We start from the raw sequence: 16179 nt of genomic DNA on the forward strand, positions 1-16179 counted from the left end.
GGTATCTTCATCTACTGTAGGGTAAGACGTGTCCAAAAAGAATTTTCCGCTCGAGGGTACAATATGAAATTATTTAAAAGGAAAAATGAAATTTTTGGCAGTAGTGGTAGAGGCCATTCTTTCATACTATCTGTAACTTGAAATATATGAAGTATTTCCATTAGGCAGAGTTTCTATATGTAAAATGTAAAGGATTTTTTTCTTCCTGAGATTATGCTCAGCAGGTTTTAAGCTGTGATGGACAGGAACATTCTCAAGGATTTGACTCATGAGACTTTCTTTGTCTTCAAATCAACTGTAACAAAATTATTTATTACAGTTTCTTGGTTTATTTGTTGCATTTTCTATTTTCTGATATATGTGTTACCTATACATGTATGTATATTGCATTTAATATGGAATGATGGCAATTCCTAATGAAGTAAGTGTCTGCTTTGGCAACTCGCATTGACAAAATATTAGGTAAAATTATTTGTAATTGGCTTTCTTAGCAGAAATAGTCAAGGTCTCCTATGCTAGCTAGAGTTAATAATTTTCTACTAATAAATACATGGAAATTAATAATTGGTAATGATAGTTCTTGCTGACTTCAGAAGCACTTAGAAAATTGTGGCAAATGTGATGGAAGGAGCAGCTCCATATCCCTGTAATCACCACACACAGTCTCCCACAATTTTTCTGCAACAGCAAACAAGTGAACTCTGTCAAACTGATTTTCATGATCTGATGCCAAAATTCAGCAGTGACAGGTTACAAACCCAGCTTAGGCCTCCTCAAAAGTCATGCCTCAAAACAGGTGGTGCAGTTTAACCCTGGGGACCTGAGTGCCATTCTCTGGCAGCTGTGCCTCACATAGGGCTTACAGAGCCTGCTGCTGTTCACATGCTCTGATTCTTTGCTGATGTGGTTGGTATCTTCTGTGTTGTCTTCTACAGGGCCCGTGTTTGGTGTTGGTGTTCATGTCCCATAAAGAGGGGACATACTTGCAGTGGTTATATTGCCTTTCTAACCATTAATCTGTAGTCTGAAAGATAAATATTAATTTATTTACAGTAATACCATAACTATTCAAAAAATATATTTATGTTATCCATGTGAATGGATATGTGCTATTTTCATACATAATAAATAAATGTTTAATCATGTATGTATATAATAGATTTTTTATAAATATTCACTGTTCAACTAATAACCTTCTTTCTGCTGCCTGTGTTGTTATTAACTCCTTTGTGTCAGTCTGCATGAAGAGGACAGCTCACTTCAAATGACTTCAGTGGCTGAAGTGGTAGGGAGTCTTCACTGAGAACTCGCAGATTGGATGTTCAAGTCCAGCTGATAACTCATGTGACAGTAATGGGTTTGCATGTTGCAAGCACGTTCTGCATTTCAAATTAAATAAGCCCTGCTAGTAACTGTTAAAAACTACCTTGCAAATTAATTGGTGTGTTGAGTTGACTGCTTTTTGTATTGGCATATTCTTGAGAGTGCTTAGGGGAAATGGGAAAGCATCTCATTCATAAATAGCATATAGCAAACAAATGTATGTGAATAGTAGCAGAGAGTGTTAAAGGAGAGCAAAAACTTTTCTTGTCAGGGAATGAAATATCTGTGCTCTGAATGCAGCAGAGCTATTTAATAAATACACCCCATTTTCATCACCCTGCCCCAACCCCAGGAAGAGAGGGTTCTTGGAAGAGGAGTATTATTCCCTCAGGTGACCCAGTGAGTCAGAGCCCTGCTGAAGAGCCGTTCAGATATTCACCTCTAGTCATGTTCAGTACTGCTTTCTTTGTGGTATTCAAAAAATCATTTAGTGACTGGAAAATTCTGCCTTGAATTACACTGGGGACTTTGTGAAACTCATAGTTATACTTTATTCAAGACTGAATGTGTTGTGAGACAGGAATTCAGCATTATAGTGAATTCACCTTAATGTACAGCAAGGTCTGACCTTGACTGAGTGCCCCATTCTTGCAGTGGGAACCAAAGTTTCTTCAGTTACCGTATAAACATAAATAGTAGTTTCATTTTATGCACAGTGACAGAGAGGGTGAAAAATAAGAGATCAGATTTAAAAAGTAGTAACACTGTGTGTCCTAGAATACTTTGAGATTTGCTTCGTGGCTTACTCATTTTTCATAAGTGAAGATGTAATGTCAAGGAATTTGTTACCTATAGTTGTTTCCAGTTTTCTCATATTCTGTTTTAGATTTTTCTTGATTTTACATATTGCTATTATTAATTTGTGTAATATTTTGACATACCTTTTTCCTTTAGTTAAATTATATTTTAATTTAAGTTAGCACTTCCTGTGCTCATTACTGGTTTCTGAAATTCTGCTCAATGTTAAGTGAGACTCTTCTGTCTTCGATGAACAAAACAGAGTTATTTATTCCAGTGATACTGTATTAATTTAATCACTGAGAGTATTCAGAGATGTTTCAGGGTCTGTACATTGAAGAGAGGTATTGCTAAAAGTCAGAGATAAATAACATTAAAGCTAGTTGAGGCAGATTTTGCTATGCTGGCTCTGCAGCTCAAGAGCATTGCAGAGCCACATAGAAACTGCATGACATACATCATATGTGGCTAAACAAAGTAATTAAGATTGTGTTGTTAGGTAGTAGCCTCTCAGTCTGTGAAATGAAGCTTCGTAGCAAAAATAATACTTAGAAAATAATCTCGCTTTCAGCTCCAGACTTCAGCCATCTCCATGGATTATTCATGTCTTTCTGAAAATCTGAAATGTTTTAAACACATTAATAGATGACGTTTGATACTTCACATATTTCATAACTGCTCATTTAAATGCCTGTCAGTGGCAGGGAGACTAATTCAATTTTTACATAGATGTATAAAAATCGGTTTTCCTAAAGGAACTGAAACCTGCCTGTATCAGCTTGTCACATCAGTCAAATTTATTTTGACAAAATTTTAGATAGATCAGTATCAGGCTGTATAAATCTCTTTTCTGTCAAAGGGGTAATTCCTGCACTGTTTGTCCTTGACATTTAGAAGGATTCTTATAGTACAGACAGATATCCTTCTGTTCAAGTAGAAATTATTCATCTTTGAACATGAATCTCAATTGAACAGTGCTGACCGTGGTCCCCAGTAAAAAAAAGCAGAGATCACGTGGCCAAGCAGAGCAGACAGTTGTTTGCTCCAATTCTGTTACATTTCTGATAGGGATGTGAGCACAGCTGGTGGAAAATGGTGCTTATGTGTGTCACAGTGGATCCTTTGTCTTGCAGGACTGTAATCCTCAGAGGAAATGCTTCTCTTTCATCTCGCAGTTTTTTGAAGGCGCTCAGTCTCTGCTGTTAATTTTTGAGGCTCAGGGTTATGAAATGCAAAGTGCTGCTCAGTGGCTTCCTGAGGATGCAGTATTGATGCACTCACAGCCAAGAAAGCTTTGAATGGTAAAATGTACCTCATTTCTGTTTGTAATTTCATAAACTCTTGTATTAACAGAGAGCACCTCAAAGCAAGCATGAGGCAGGTTCCCATGATACAGAGAGGCAGAATGAAGGTCAAGTAGCAGCAGAAATCAGCGTGGCAACCAGCAGTACTGGTCAGGTAAATAGAGTATTTTGCTTGTTTTAATATAATTAAATATTTAAAGCATATGAAGCTTACATGTTGGTTACTGTGTTTGCATGCCTACTTGTTAAAAAAAAATAATTATTTTCTTTCCATCTATATCTGGGAAATTTCTTGTATTTACTGGAAGGAAGTGTTTTAATAAAGGGAAGTATAAATATTCAATAGTGCAGGGAGCATTTTTCTTTTGTTTAAATGATTAATGAGCCTAATGGTGTGAAAGAGACAGCAAGATTGACTACAGAAAATGTATTTCATTGTAGGTGAATTGTAATATAAGAAGTGTTAGCAAACTATGAGTTCAAATTTTCATTTTAGAAATTGCCACTAAGATATTGGTGATTTTTAAAAAAAGTAAGTAAATGACAGGTATATTATTAATGTTTCTTTAATACTGTATTATCTAAAGCTTTGAAACTGAATGTATCAATGAAGTCATCTGAAAGTTGGCTGAGAGGTTATTTAAATGCTTCTAAATAACGCTTCATTGCTGTTCCTCCTTTTGTTACTGAAATACAGCAGTGGAATATTTTGAGGTATACATTACATTCTTTACTTGCCTTTTAAAACCAGTATTTGTCAACATTTATTACTTCTCTCTTTGGCTAAAAATACTTTTATTTATTTACCATGATTATTTCCTTCATGATTTCCAACTGTAGCTTAGACATTCCCACTCGTAATTTGGGTTTTTGAAACTTCACACTATAGATTTAATAGCTGAATTCATATACAGGATATTTTTGTTACTCCAGGGAAATAGAATTATTAAAATATTTCCAAGAGTGTCTTGTAGATGTATCAGAAAGAATTGTGGTTTGGCTGGAATATTTCACTTGATTGAACATTAAGCACAACCCATAATTTTGCTTTTGAAGTACATTTGATCACCATTTGGAATTAAATTCTATCGTCCATATCTTATTGAGGTTCTGACTCTTAATTCTTATGACAGCTTTATTGTTTGGGAAGAAAATAGTTCACTGCTGCTTTGGGGCTGAAAGCATAATGTATTTAAATAATTGATGCATTGTTGCTTTATCATCCATCTTCAGAGAATGAATTAGGAGTTTTTCATGGACAATATATTTTGCAGAGAAGGAAGGGAGGAAGGAAGAAGGGATGTCATGTCTTGGCAGACTTATACAAATGGAAGATCCATTCATAATTCAGTTGATGCCTTAACATTGAGGATTTGTGCAATTTTGACCTTTGCCATGTAAAAATGTATGAAACGTGGATATTCCTTCCTCCTGGTGGGGGATAGAGCCAGGGCACTGTATCTGTGTTAAAACAGCCATCTGGGGATTATTTGCTTTCAGTTCAAGTCCAGACAGAGGAGGTTTAATGGATTGGACATAACATTTATTTCTGATAAACCAGCTCAGTATACTTAGAGCAATCACCATTCAGTGGAGTGGGAAAAAAAAAGTTTTCACTAAATTATTTGGTTCTAATTGGTTTTGTATTCAGTGTTAATTGAATCCAAGATCTTTCACTATTCAAGTGTGTCCTTTTCAGTACCATCTTTCAGCTGTCTTTTCTTTTCCATTGCACTCACTATTCTCCCACTGAAGTATAATTTTGTTCATAGCCTCATTTTGCAAGTTCTATAAAGGAACTTGTTGAAATTGTCCATCTTGTTAAGAAAATATGTCACAAAACAGGGAAAATTACTCAGCTGGCATGGTAAATAGCAGGGTAAAACAATGAGTGAAGGACAGTGAAGTATAAAAGGTGGAAAAGAGATGAAGCAGACAGAAAAATATTTTGAAGGAGGAAGTCTCACACAGGAAGGACACACGTAGCCTTTCCTTGTCATTTCCCTTTTTTTTTGATGAATGGCTGCTCACCTGACATCAGTTTCTTGGCATTAGTCTTTACAAGCCAGTGAGAAATGTAGTTACACTTCAGCTGAACATCCTGGCTCAGGTAGCAGAGCCACATGATGGCTCTGAAGGAATTGGTTACCTGAACTGAAATTAATACAGTTAGGGGGAAACTATCGTAAAATTTTGCTATTTCCATCTACACCATGGTAAACTTTAATAGATAGTGTCCTAGACTTATGTAATTTTTACCTTCTTGGATGAAACAATCACACTGAGCATAATAATAGATCATTTTGATATGCACATTATGTTGGACCTGTAATCCTCTGAATGTAGTTTGAGGAAATATGAAGGGATTGCAAGGTGTAAAAATTTGGGAATTCATTCCCATATTCCTAGCACTGAACATTATTTTTGTGAATAATGGAGAAAATATAATGTGATTTTCTTCCTAAGCTTTTAAATTTTGATTTTTTCCCTGTAGTCAACAGAGAAAATAAGGGTTTGTTTATAAAGGAAATACAGATTGGAATAAATGGTGCTAATATAAATAATTTCAATTACACTCCTGTAGCATAAAATACTTCTTCTGGAACATGTATCACATTTTCTGGATTCAAATGCGAGAGTAAAATGAGTATTATAATGTTAATGTGTTTAAATATTCCAGTATAACTAGATTCTATTCTGTCTATACAAACACTTCATTAAGTTACACCTACCTTATACTTATATTTTCTTTCAACTTCACATTTAAGATGTTGAACTGCATGAACTGCAAAATTCCTCTTTCTTTATGGAAAACATAGAAGAAACAGACATTATTTCAAAGTGTCTTCCATGGAGTTTTCTTCAGTATGCTACCTATTTTTACTGGGAAAAAAATTGTATTCATTGATCCAGATAGTTTGAAAACATTTTGCAAATTAGGCTAATACTCCATTAACAGATTTTAGCTTTTTTGAGGATCAAAGAAAAACTGGTGACTACCTCAGGAAAACAGCTATTGATACTAAAACTGTTCTCTAAACAAATAAATATTTTTAATGTCCCAAAGCGAATGGGAAGGGAGTGACATAGCAAGGGAGATTACACAGATAGAAAGAAAACAACACCGAATAAAAAGAAGTAAAGAATATGAGTGGATAAAAAGTGGCAGAAAAATGAAAAATGTAAATACATTAAATTAATTAAAAGAAGACAGATGCTAATAATTGAGTCTTGCTAATACAAGTAGGAGCACACCTAGATTCTAGGAAAATTATGTCAAGTTGTGTCAGCATTGTTTTATAGTTTTCACTAAAAAAACTATGCAACCACTAATAATTTGCTTTTGAAAAGGACAAATTCAAGTAGAGTTATTCATTGCCCAGATCAGTCTCTCTTACTGGTGGGTTCTTGAATGCCTATTCAAATGCATTACGAAATCTGACATAAATGCTGAGGTTGTTTTTTTCACACTGTCAAAATTATTCTTTAGTTTGTTCCAAAATCCAGTTCTTCTTGGTGCAAATAGTAACTATAAATCCATTCAGTTGAAAATATGGTTCTAATGAGACTGAATCTCGGGAGAAGGGGTTAATAAAACCAGGTTTAACAGTGACCTCTATGTTGTGTCAAGGCAGAGAGGAGCTAACAGAAACAGGTTGGCAGTTCATTGCTGTCAGCAAAACTGCATCATCCAGTGCTGAAACTCAATTAGCCAATGTTGTTCTTTCCCTCAGACTTTGTTTTATATGAGTTGTTGTTTAAATCTGTAGGGTTCTGCTGCTCGAGTGGACCATGAGACAGCCAGTGTTATGAGCTCTAGTAGTAACTATTCTGTTCCTCGAAGACTGACAAGTCATCTGGGTACCAAGGTAACCGAAGATTACAAACCACAGGTCGCTAATGCTACATTTTTACTAATACAATAACCTCATTGTTTCTGCCAATAGTACTAATATTATCTGAACAGTCTTGTCCATACATAGTAATTTTTATTAAGTTAAAATTTTAGAATATTTTTTCAACCTTGAAAATATATGCACAGATATAGGTTGGTTTTTTTTTAACTTGTTAATGATGATGTTACAACAAGGAACAAGCAATTCCTAGAAGTTACTGGAATATCTAAAGACCTTGTGATGTTGCTTTATAATCAATGATGAAAATTAACCTTTTTAAGAGCAGTTCTTCAAATACTTTTGCAGAATCTAAATCCACAAAACAGACACAGTTGCCAAGAAATTAAATAGACAAAAAAAAATTATGTAAGCCTTTCACAGCATCTTCAGATAGAAGACTGCCCTCAAAAATGCATATGCAGCATAAGAAGAGAAGGGAAGAAAAAGGCAAATTCATGAGCCACTGGATCTCATACTGCCTCTGGAATCAGCAGCAGTATGAATACTGTGGGTGCTGTGCTGAGCACAGTCCTCTGGGATCTATTGATTTTGCATAGTGTTAATGATTTTGGGCCTCAAAACAGTGTTACAATGTTGTCATTTCAGTCCCACGCTGTATGCACATCCTAAATATAGGTGACATCAGCTGTCTGTCTGCCAGTTTTCACTGCAAACTGTAGAACTCTGTAAAGTTACCAACAGCGGGAAAAGTGCCTGAGGGCAGTGAGTGTGGAAGGATGCAGGAAAAGATACAGATTGAATTGAGTATGCTCTGGGGTAGGAAATTATTAATATTAATGGCCAAAAAGGGAAAATGGTAGAGACTCTAAATGGAGGAGTGCATTTACTGGCACAATGAGTCTGTGGACAGTGTGTTTAAACAAGAGAGACAAATAGATTTTTTTTGTTTATTTTTCCTATAGTACATGAGCTGCAATTTGGAGGCCTGATTTCATGGCTTCTTCAGCTTTATTCTCTGGCAAAAACTTTACTTTCCAAATCCAATTAACACTGGACACTAACACTAATTAGCTGCCAGTTGAAACTTCTGCAAAGAGATACACATAAAGCCAATTAAATTCACTCTCCTTTTAGAATCAATGAGTTTGTTTAAATGCTACATTTGGAGTTTTCCAGACCAGGAAGACAGGATCTCCCAAACTGGGATGCTAGACTGTTGTAGAAATGGCTCCTATTTCAATGGGTTTTGCCGTGTGACCTTATAGTTCCACAGACTCTAAGATTTGTATTGCCTCAGCAATCCTGTAGTGTTTAGAGAAGTCTGTTACCAGACTCACTATTTAGTCTGCCTGCTGCTGTTCACTTTTTTTAAAATTCAGTATGTATATTAATCTTCAGGCACAATGGAATTGTCACTGAAGATACCAAATAAAATCATTCATTGATACGGTAACCAGTGCAAATATCTAACTATAAGTACTAGGAAAATTTGTCTAATGGTCCAAAGTCTTATTTCTTCCTTAATTACTATATTCTAGAGAAAAACACACGTGTCTACTTCATAATTCCCTTTGATAGTTTCTTTATGTTGTGCTTTGACTTTGAATGTTCCTGTTTATCTTGGCTTTAGGAGTTTGGAGTTTTTAGATAGTATCTAAGATCATCCTCTACATCCTGTTATTCTGCTAAAAGTTGACTGGAAGAATCAAATGCATTTCTAGATAGAAAGCTGTTACTGAAGAGTGGGAGTACAAACCAAATAGTGTCTTGACCACAATATTAGATAAAAACCAAAGAAATCACTTAAAAATTGCTGTATTTTATTTTAAAAAATTGGGTTACTCAAAGTTAAATGGGTAATGTTGGGGTTTTCATGGTGTGAGTTAATTTTACAAACACTCAGTATTTAATATATACTAAATAAGCATGTTTTTTGCGTTACTGTTTTTATCCCTGTAAACTTGAAAAAGTATTAATTTAACTCTTTAGTTTTGCATTTGCTCTAAATAATTTGGTCCTTATAAAAGTCATACATCATAACAAAAAATTATCAGTTAATTTGAGGTATTTTAAAGGAAAAGTTTAAAATACATGGATATCAGGTTTTTTCAGCTTGATGTAGACTATAAAGAAAGCATCATTAATTCACATGGACCATAGCTTTTTAAAGATAGACTTAATTCTGAAAATATTTTGGTTTCCCAAAATGAAACACTTTCATTATATGTTTGTTTAATCTTTTTGTACAATGGAAATCCAGAAGTCTTTGTTACTGGTTTTGTATATTAATAGAGTTACAGACACTTCCAGCCATTTAACCACTAAGTGGAATTTATTAAGATTATGAATGCTGAAGTAGTAATAGTGTTTAATTACTTTTAAATAGCACAGGTTTATTTTACCATAAGAGTGGTTTTTGCTCATATGTACAATTCTAATTTCATTTCAATTTGATGTGTGTTTTTAAAACGTAACTGTATTTTTAAAATCATTTGACCTGCAGGTGGAAATGGTGTATTCATTGTTATCAATGCTTGGTACTCATGATAAAGATGACATGTCAAGAACATTGCTAGCAATGTCTAGCTCCCAGGACAGCTGCATAGCCATGCGTCAGTCTGGATGTCTTCCTCTCCTCATCCAGCTTTTACATGGCAACGATAAGGACTCTGTGTTGTTAGGAAACTCCCGTGGTAGTAAAGAGGCCCGTGCCAGAGCCAGCGCAGCGCTGCACAACATCATTCACTCCCAGCCCGATGATAAGCGAGGCAGACGGGAAATCCGTGTGCTCCATCTCTTGGAGCAGATCCGTGCTTACTGTGAAACGTGTTGGGAATGGCAGGAGGCACATGAACAAGGCATGGACCAAGACAAAAACCCAAGTAGGTTCTGCAAGCCATATAAACACATTTTGAGGATATATTGAAAAGAGTAAATTTACAGAAAGTACAACTTTAATCTGACTTCTTGTTGAATGTATGCAAGTTTTCTTATATACACGTATGTGTGTGGTTTCTTCTTTATTAAAGTTCAGTTACTGCTTGTGTCACAGATATGGTACCCTACTTACAAGCTTCTTATTTAAATCTCAGACTTTGGTGTGCTTTCCAGATAGCAGTTCTAGTGGTTTATATTTGTAACTTGTAAAATAATATTGAATATGTACTCATTCAGTTTTTACATTTTTATGGATAAACAGTCCCAAATTGCTTTTCATGCAGATGTTTAGGAGATAGCACATTCCTTCTGGGAGAGGGGGCAGAGAGCACAAATTTAAAAACCTCCATCCATCAAAATGGATGTTGTATGTGAGAAATGTAAATTAATAGGATTTTTCTCAGGGAACAGTTAATAAAATAGGTAACTTTAGAGTTACCTTAGTTGCTTCTCTGAATTGAGGGCATCCCATGAGTGCAGCCTGTAGGTGTCTGTGGCAGGTGTGTGACTGAAATCAGGACTGCCTTGTGCCTGGGGCAGTTCAGCAGGAGTGGGCTCTGCACAAGCTGTAAAGTATCATTTCTGCATTATCCAGAACCTAGCTCACAAAAGTATGAACTTAAAAACTTGTAGGTTATGAAGCAAAGGGTCTAATTAACCATTCATAAGGATATAGCACCCAAAGAAACAGAATATTATTTAGTGCCACCAGAATATTTGATCATATTGATTTGTTTCACAAAGATTATTAATTTCTAAGAGTAATAAGGTAATATTTTTGCACTGCAGGCTGTGTTTCTAACTCAGCACATAGATTCAGGATTCTCCCTAATTTGTTTCAAAGCATCAAATATATTTAAAGTACACAGTTTCTTTAGTAATAATCTTAACTAATTGTCTGTTCATGGATTGCTGGGAAGATACAAACCTGACTAAAACTGCAGCTGATTTGTTTTTGAGATGAGATTTGCTCTGGAAAACTAATGATCTAGACAAAATCATCTAGGAGGTACTAATTTTTACCTGTTTCTGGATCAGTGCCTGCTCCAGTGGATCATCAGATTTGCCCTGCAGTGTGTGTTTTGATGAAACTTTCATTTGATGAAGAACACAGACATGCAATGAATGAACTTGGTAAGATCAGACTTCAGAAGCTTGCTAGAAACCATGGCACTCCTTGTGCATGTCACTGCATATATGGCTTTTTCTTACTAACAGCTTAAGCTATTAACAACAATTCATTTGTGTCAGTTGTTGCCCCCTAAGTGCTGAAAACAGTTGAAATTAACCACACCATTTCCCAGTGGATAAATTATTATGTCAGTTACTGTTTTTTCTGTCATGAATTGTGAATTTTGGAAGAGTAGTATTATTGTGGGAATATTTGCAATTTTACAGGTATTGGACTTAAAATGGAGACACTATTTCCTGGGATGGGTGGTTTTCTGGTTGGTGTTTTAGTGGTTTTTTTCATCCTGCATTTGTTCTTGTCTGATAGCCTGAATTTTTTTAGTCCATGTTCAGTAAATTTCATGCATGTAATTTTAGCAATTCATATGTTTTTCTGAGTATTGTGGGTTTCAGATATTTGAGGTTTGCTCTGTACATAAAGATGGAGTTTGTTCCTTCCTATATATGTCTTGCACTTAAAATACTGGAATACAGATTTTTTTGATTTTTTTTTTCCATACCTGAATCTCTTTGAAGGTGGTTTGCAGGCCATTGCTGAACTGTTGCAAGTGGATTGTGAAATGTATGGACTCACAAATGATCACTATAGTGTTACCCTAAGGAGGTATGCTGGCATGGCTCTGACAAACCTGACTTTTGGAGATGTAGCCAACAAGGTGAGAGAAGAACTGTAAACTTGCAGTAATTTCAGTTCATAGGTGTTTGAATTACAGCTCTCAATGCAGGTGATTAAAATCTCCAGGGTAGGATATTGACCTCAAACTCAGGGCAGGAGTTCCAAATATCTCTCTCATTCCATCTTGTTGCTGATGGAGAGCACTACAACCAGAATGTTGCGTCATACAAGTATGGTATTGGCTCTCAAATCACTTTTGTCACTGAAAGCAAGGATTTTATCTATTGGCCTAATTTTTCAGTCAGAACTAGGTTAGTATGGTATACAGTGATTTTATAGTAACTGATTCTTTCTGAGAATGTTGAACTAAAATTCATAATTGGGTCAAGTCTTCTGAAGTTTTCAGTTATTTAACAATACTGCTAGTGTCTAATGAAATTTTTTCAAACCTCTTCAGGCTAGAGCTTGCTTTTAAATATCTGGATCATATCTGGATCAAACTGGGCACTAGTTCAATCATTATAAGAGAAAATTGTTTTCCCTAAGTTCTGACAAGGTCATTTCTTTCAGTAGCTAGAAACTTCCAATAGATTATTGCCCCAAAGTTTGCCAGCCTGTGTATCTTAAAATAACTCCATACTGAAGACTTACCTTTCTGCCCTAGATGGAAGACATTTCAGCAGTAAATTAAAATAATAGACTTCAGAGAACTCAGGATTTTTTCTCTCACTAGGCAGTAGGTAACAATACATTGCTGGCTCACAGGGGTTTTTATGTGGCGCAAAGCAAAGAAGCCTTCTAAGGTAGTAAATGTTCAGATCATGTCCTAGAGCTGCTGTAAAAAATACAAAATTTTACCACTTATGTATTGAAACTGATAGCTATGCTAAAATTTTTAATAGTTGTAAACCAAGTATTGTTGACAACATATGTAGTAAGTTTCCATTAAAGTTATATATGATTTGCTTAAAATATCAAAACATTGTACAGAAGCAGCTATCTAACCTGCTGTTTAATACTGCTTACTTTCATTTTCCTCCTGATTCCTACCAGGCTACATTATGTTCCATGAAGGGCTGCATGAGAGCTCTTGTAGCCCAGCTGAAATCTGAAAGTGAAGACTTACAGCAGGTAATGCTCTTTTGAGATAAAATATTTCTTTCATTGTCTTGTCTGCTTTAAGTTTAATGTGAAATTTTTCTCATACTAATTTCATTAATTAGGAAGTACACTCTTCTTGAAAAACATTCTTATCTGCGGGATCATGTTCTGGGATTTTTTTTTGGTGGTTTTTTTTTTTTTTAAATCATAATGCATGTGCTGCAAATCTTATTTTTATGACTGTGATCTGTTAGAGTCTGTTCTAATGGGTCCTGCTGTGTAAAAAAACCAGCCTGAAAATAAAGCCTTTAGGAAGTGCTTCCTAAAGGGTAATCCTCAGAGCTAAGAGAGCAGAACTGTTGGAACTTCTGTAAAATTATTAAATATTCAATTATAATCAACTTTAACACTTATTGCTTAGAAAGTTGAACAGCTCTTTAAAAGAAAATCCCCATTTTTGCAGTCTGAGTGAATCACCAGATAAAAGAACAATTTTAATAAAATTGACCTTAACTCTTAAAACGTTAACAATATATTCTCTCCTTAACAGGAGCAGGTCGCTAGTTACAATTGAGGACAATGTTAGAATTACAATAGACATTACTGGATAAACTCTGGGATATTAGGACAGGTATTAAATATTCTTGGAAGGAGAGCCACAGCTCCATGGGCCCCCTGATCCCCCTCCAGGATGTCTCCAGCCACTAACACGTAGACACCACAATGACACACAGAGCAGAAGTCCTCCACTCAGGACAAGTTATAAATGGGATTTAGTAAGAATATGAGACTGAATGTACTCAGAAGGCATGTCCACACAACTGGATCAGACAATCAGCTGTTCAGGTGTCACTGTGCCTTTCGGTCCTCTGTGCTTTCCTTTGCTGAAAGATCACCTCAATCCATCTGTTTTCCAGCCTTTGAAACCTTTGGGTCCTGCTATCCTGCAATAAGTGTTCTACAGTTCCAGAATACTCTTTCCCTGGATCCCACAAAGTGTCCCACATCCCCTACAAAAGGGGCAGAGAGTTCCCTTTGAGTACCCTGAGTGTCATAGCTGGGCCATGGGGTGGTGAGTTCCCTGTGAGAGTCTGGGAAGAGCCTGGACAGGGCACAGTTCCTACCTGGCTTTGGGCTCCTGTGCTCCTCTGGCTGTGTCAGGGTGGGCTCTGATGGGCTGGTGGGAGCAGCCAGAGCAGGGCATTCCCAGGCCCTTCCATGAGCCACTGGCTCCCTGCACTCCACTGGAGGGGTGAACAAGGGAACACACACTCCTTGTGTGCTAAAAAAACTAAAGTTTCTGCACTTCTGTGACAATGAGAACATCCATAAGCAAAAGTTTGCTATCAAATCCATTTCATGAGGGATATGCATGCTTACAGCTGCTCATGAATGGGTGGAGTTTAACGTGCAATGACTGTCCACTACAATGACAACCTTGGTCTAACTGGTGCCAAGTACAAGGACATCTTCTGGAGATAACCATTCTGCTTGCAAAAGGCAGTGTATTTTAAAAAGACTTGAAAGAGCTTTATAAACTCCAGAATAATCATACCATCTGAGACAGGCAAATTATATTCTTCTATTCTCTAAGTGGAAAAACAAGAGAAAAATATTATATAAATGTCTCCCCTGAAATGATGCAACTCTAGAACAGACATATGAGTTGAGAAAAAATATCTACAAATATTCTACTGGTGTGGGAAGCAGGGAACGTGATTTCAAATCTCTGTTTCAAGTACCAATACACAGGAGCTAGTACCTTTGATCAAAGTTGATGCTGAAACATTAGACCAGTCTAGCAGACAATACAACAAAAAGCAGATGTTAGCAAATTTTAGGTCAGTAACTGAACGTGACAAGTCCATGAGGAAAGTCGGATAACCTGCTAAAAAAGTATCTATCTTGAAATATGTTGTTTTTCTTTCACATTTTGCAGGTCATTGCAAGTGTGTTGAGGAACTTGTCCTGGCGAGCAGATGTAAACAGTAAAAAGACTCTTAGAGAAGTTGGAAGTGTGAAAGCATTGATGGAATGTGCTTTAGAAGTTAAGAAGGTATCTTCTATAAGTGATTAAATTGAATTTTTGAGAGATGGCATTTATTCTACACAAAACACTAATATTGTTTGACCATTTTTGGTAACACCAGTTGGTCAAATAGTTGATGTGGTTCAGGTCATTTGCTTTGAACAAGAATTTGATTTAACATGACAGCAGACTGCAGTGGAGCAATGGCATCCCAAAACTAATATTGATCTGATTTTATTTATGAGGGTTGACTGCTTTTGCTTTTCATTTTCATGATCTGTACTGTTAAAATAGTATTTTTTATAATTTTGTCATTTAATAAAAGCTATTTCCAGTTAGTTAGTTGTTATCTACCACTTCTTTAGTGTGTAGATGGGTGTGTATTCCATCCCAGAGACTCCTGCCAACTGATCTTCAAGCCCTTTCTGTGATTGTGGCAGCAAGTATTGAGGCACATATTTGTGATACCTCTGGGGCAGGCAGTCCCAAATCCATGGTTGAAGGAAGGAACAAAGTGAACAAAAGTGTGCAGTGCTGCCTGCACCCAGCTTACCACCCCAGAGCAGAACTAGAATGTACACAGCCCCTACAAGCTAATTTAATGTGTTTCTGAGAGTTCTGGGTCAATAACTGAAAACTTCACCTGCCATGTTGCTCTTTTCCTAGGAATCCACCCTGAAAAGCGTTCTGAGTGCCTTATGGAATTTGTCAGCACACTGCACTGGGAACAAAGCTGACATATGCGCTGTTGATGGTGCTCTTGCATTTCTGGTTGGCACACTGACATACCGGAGCCAAACAAACACTTTAGCCATCATAGAAAGTGGAGGAGGAATACTAAGAAATGTTTCTAGCTTAATCGCTACTAATGAGGACCATAGGTAGGTACACTTCTGACAATTTTTAGCGGTTCCACATGTATATTTATATACATATTTATATATATATATGTGTGTATAAAACATATATTATTATTATGTATTATTTATATATTATTTTTATGTATAAATATGTATATTTAGC

At 36.0% G+C, this 16179-nt stretch overlaps 1 protein-coding gene across 9 annotated transcripts in view; it reads left to right on the forward strand.

Moving 5' to 3' along the window:
* Positions 1 to 16179, forward strand: part of APC (APC regulator of WNT signaling pathway) — a 107167-nt gene that overhangs the window by 74363 nt on the left and 16625 nt on the right. For 7 of the 9 annotated variants that reach the window (XM_033520537.1, XM_015652873.2, XM_033520540.1 and 4 more), the window contains 8 exons: positions 3475 to 3579; positions 7196 to 7318; positions 9786 to 10164; positions 11258 to 11353; positions 11927 to 12066; positions 13080 to 13157; positions 15067 to 15183; positions 15823 to 16037. In XM_033520537.1, the coding sequence (XP_033376428.1) occupies positions 3475 to 3579; positions 7196 to 7318; positions 9786 to 10164; positions 11258 to 11353; positions 11927 to 12066; positions 13080 to 13157; positions 15067 to 15183; positions 15823 to 16037 (1253 nt within the window). The remainder of the gene's footprint in view (positions 1 to 3474; positions 3580 to 7195; positions 7319 to 9785; positions 10165 to 11257; positions 11354 to 11926; positions 12067 to 13079; positions 13158 to 15066; positions 15184 to 15822; positions 16038 to 16179) is intronic. The other 2 variants (XM_033520539.1, XM_015652877.3) reach the window with 1 other exon arrangement.

The sequence above is a fragment of the Parus major genome, chromosome Z (genome assembly GCF_001522545.3).
Source record: "Parus major isolate Abel chromosome Z, Parus_major1.1, whole genome shotgun sequence".
In the NCBI taxonomy this organism is placed as follows: Eukaryota; Metazoa; Chordata; class Aves; order Passeriformes; family Paridae; genus Parus; species Parus major.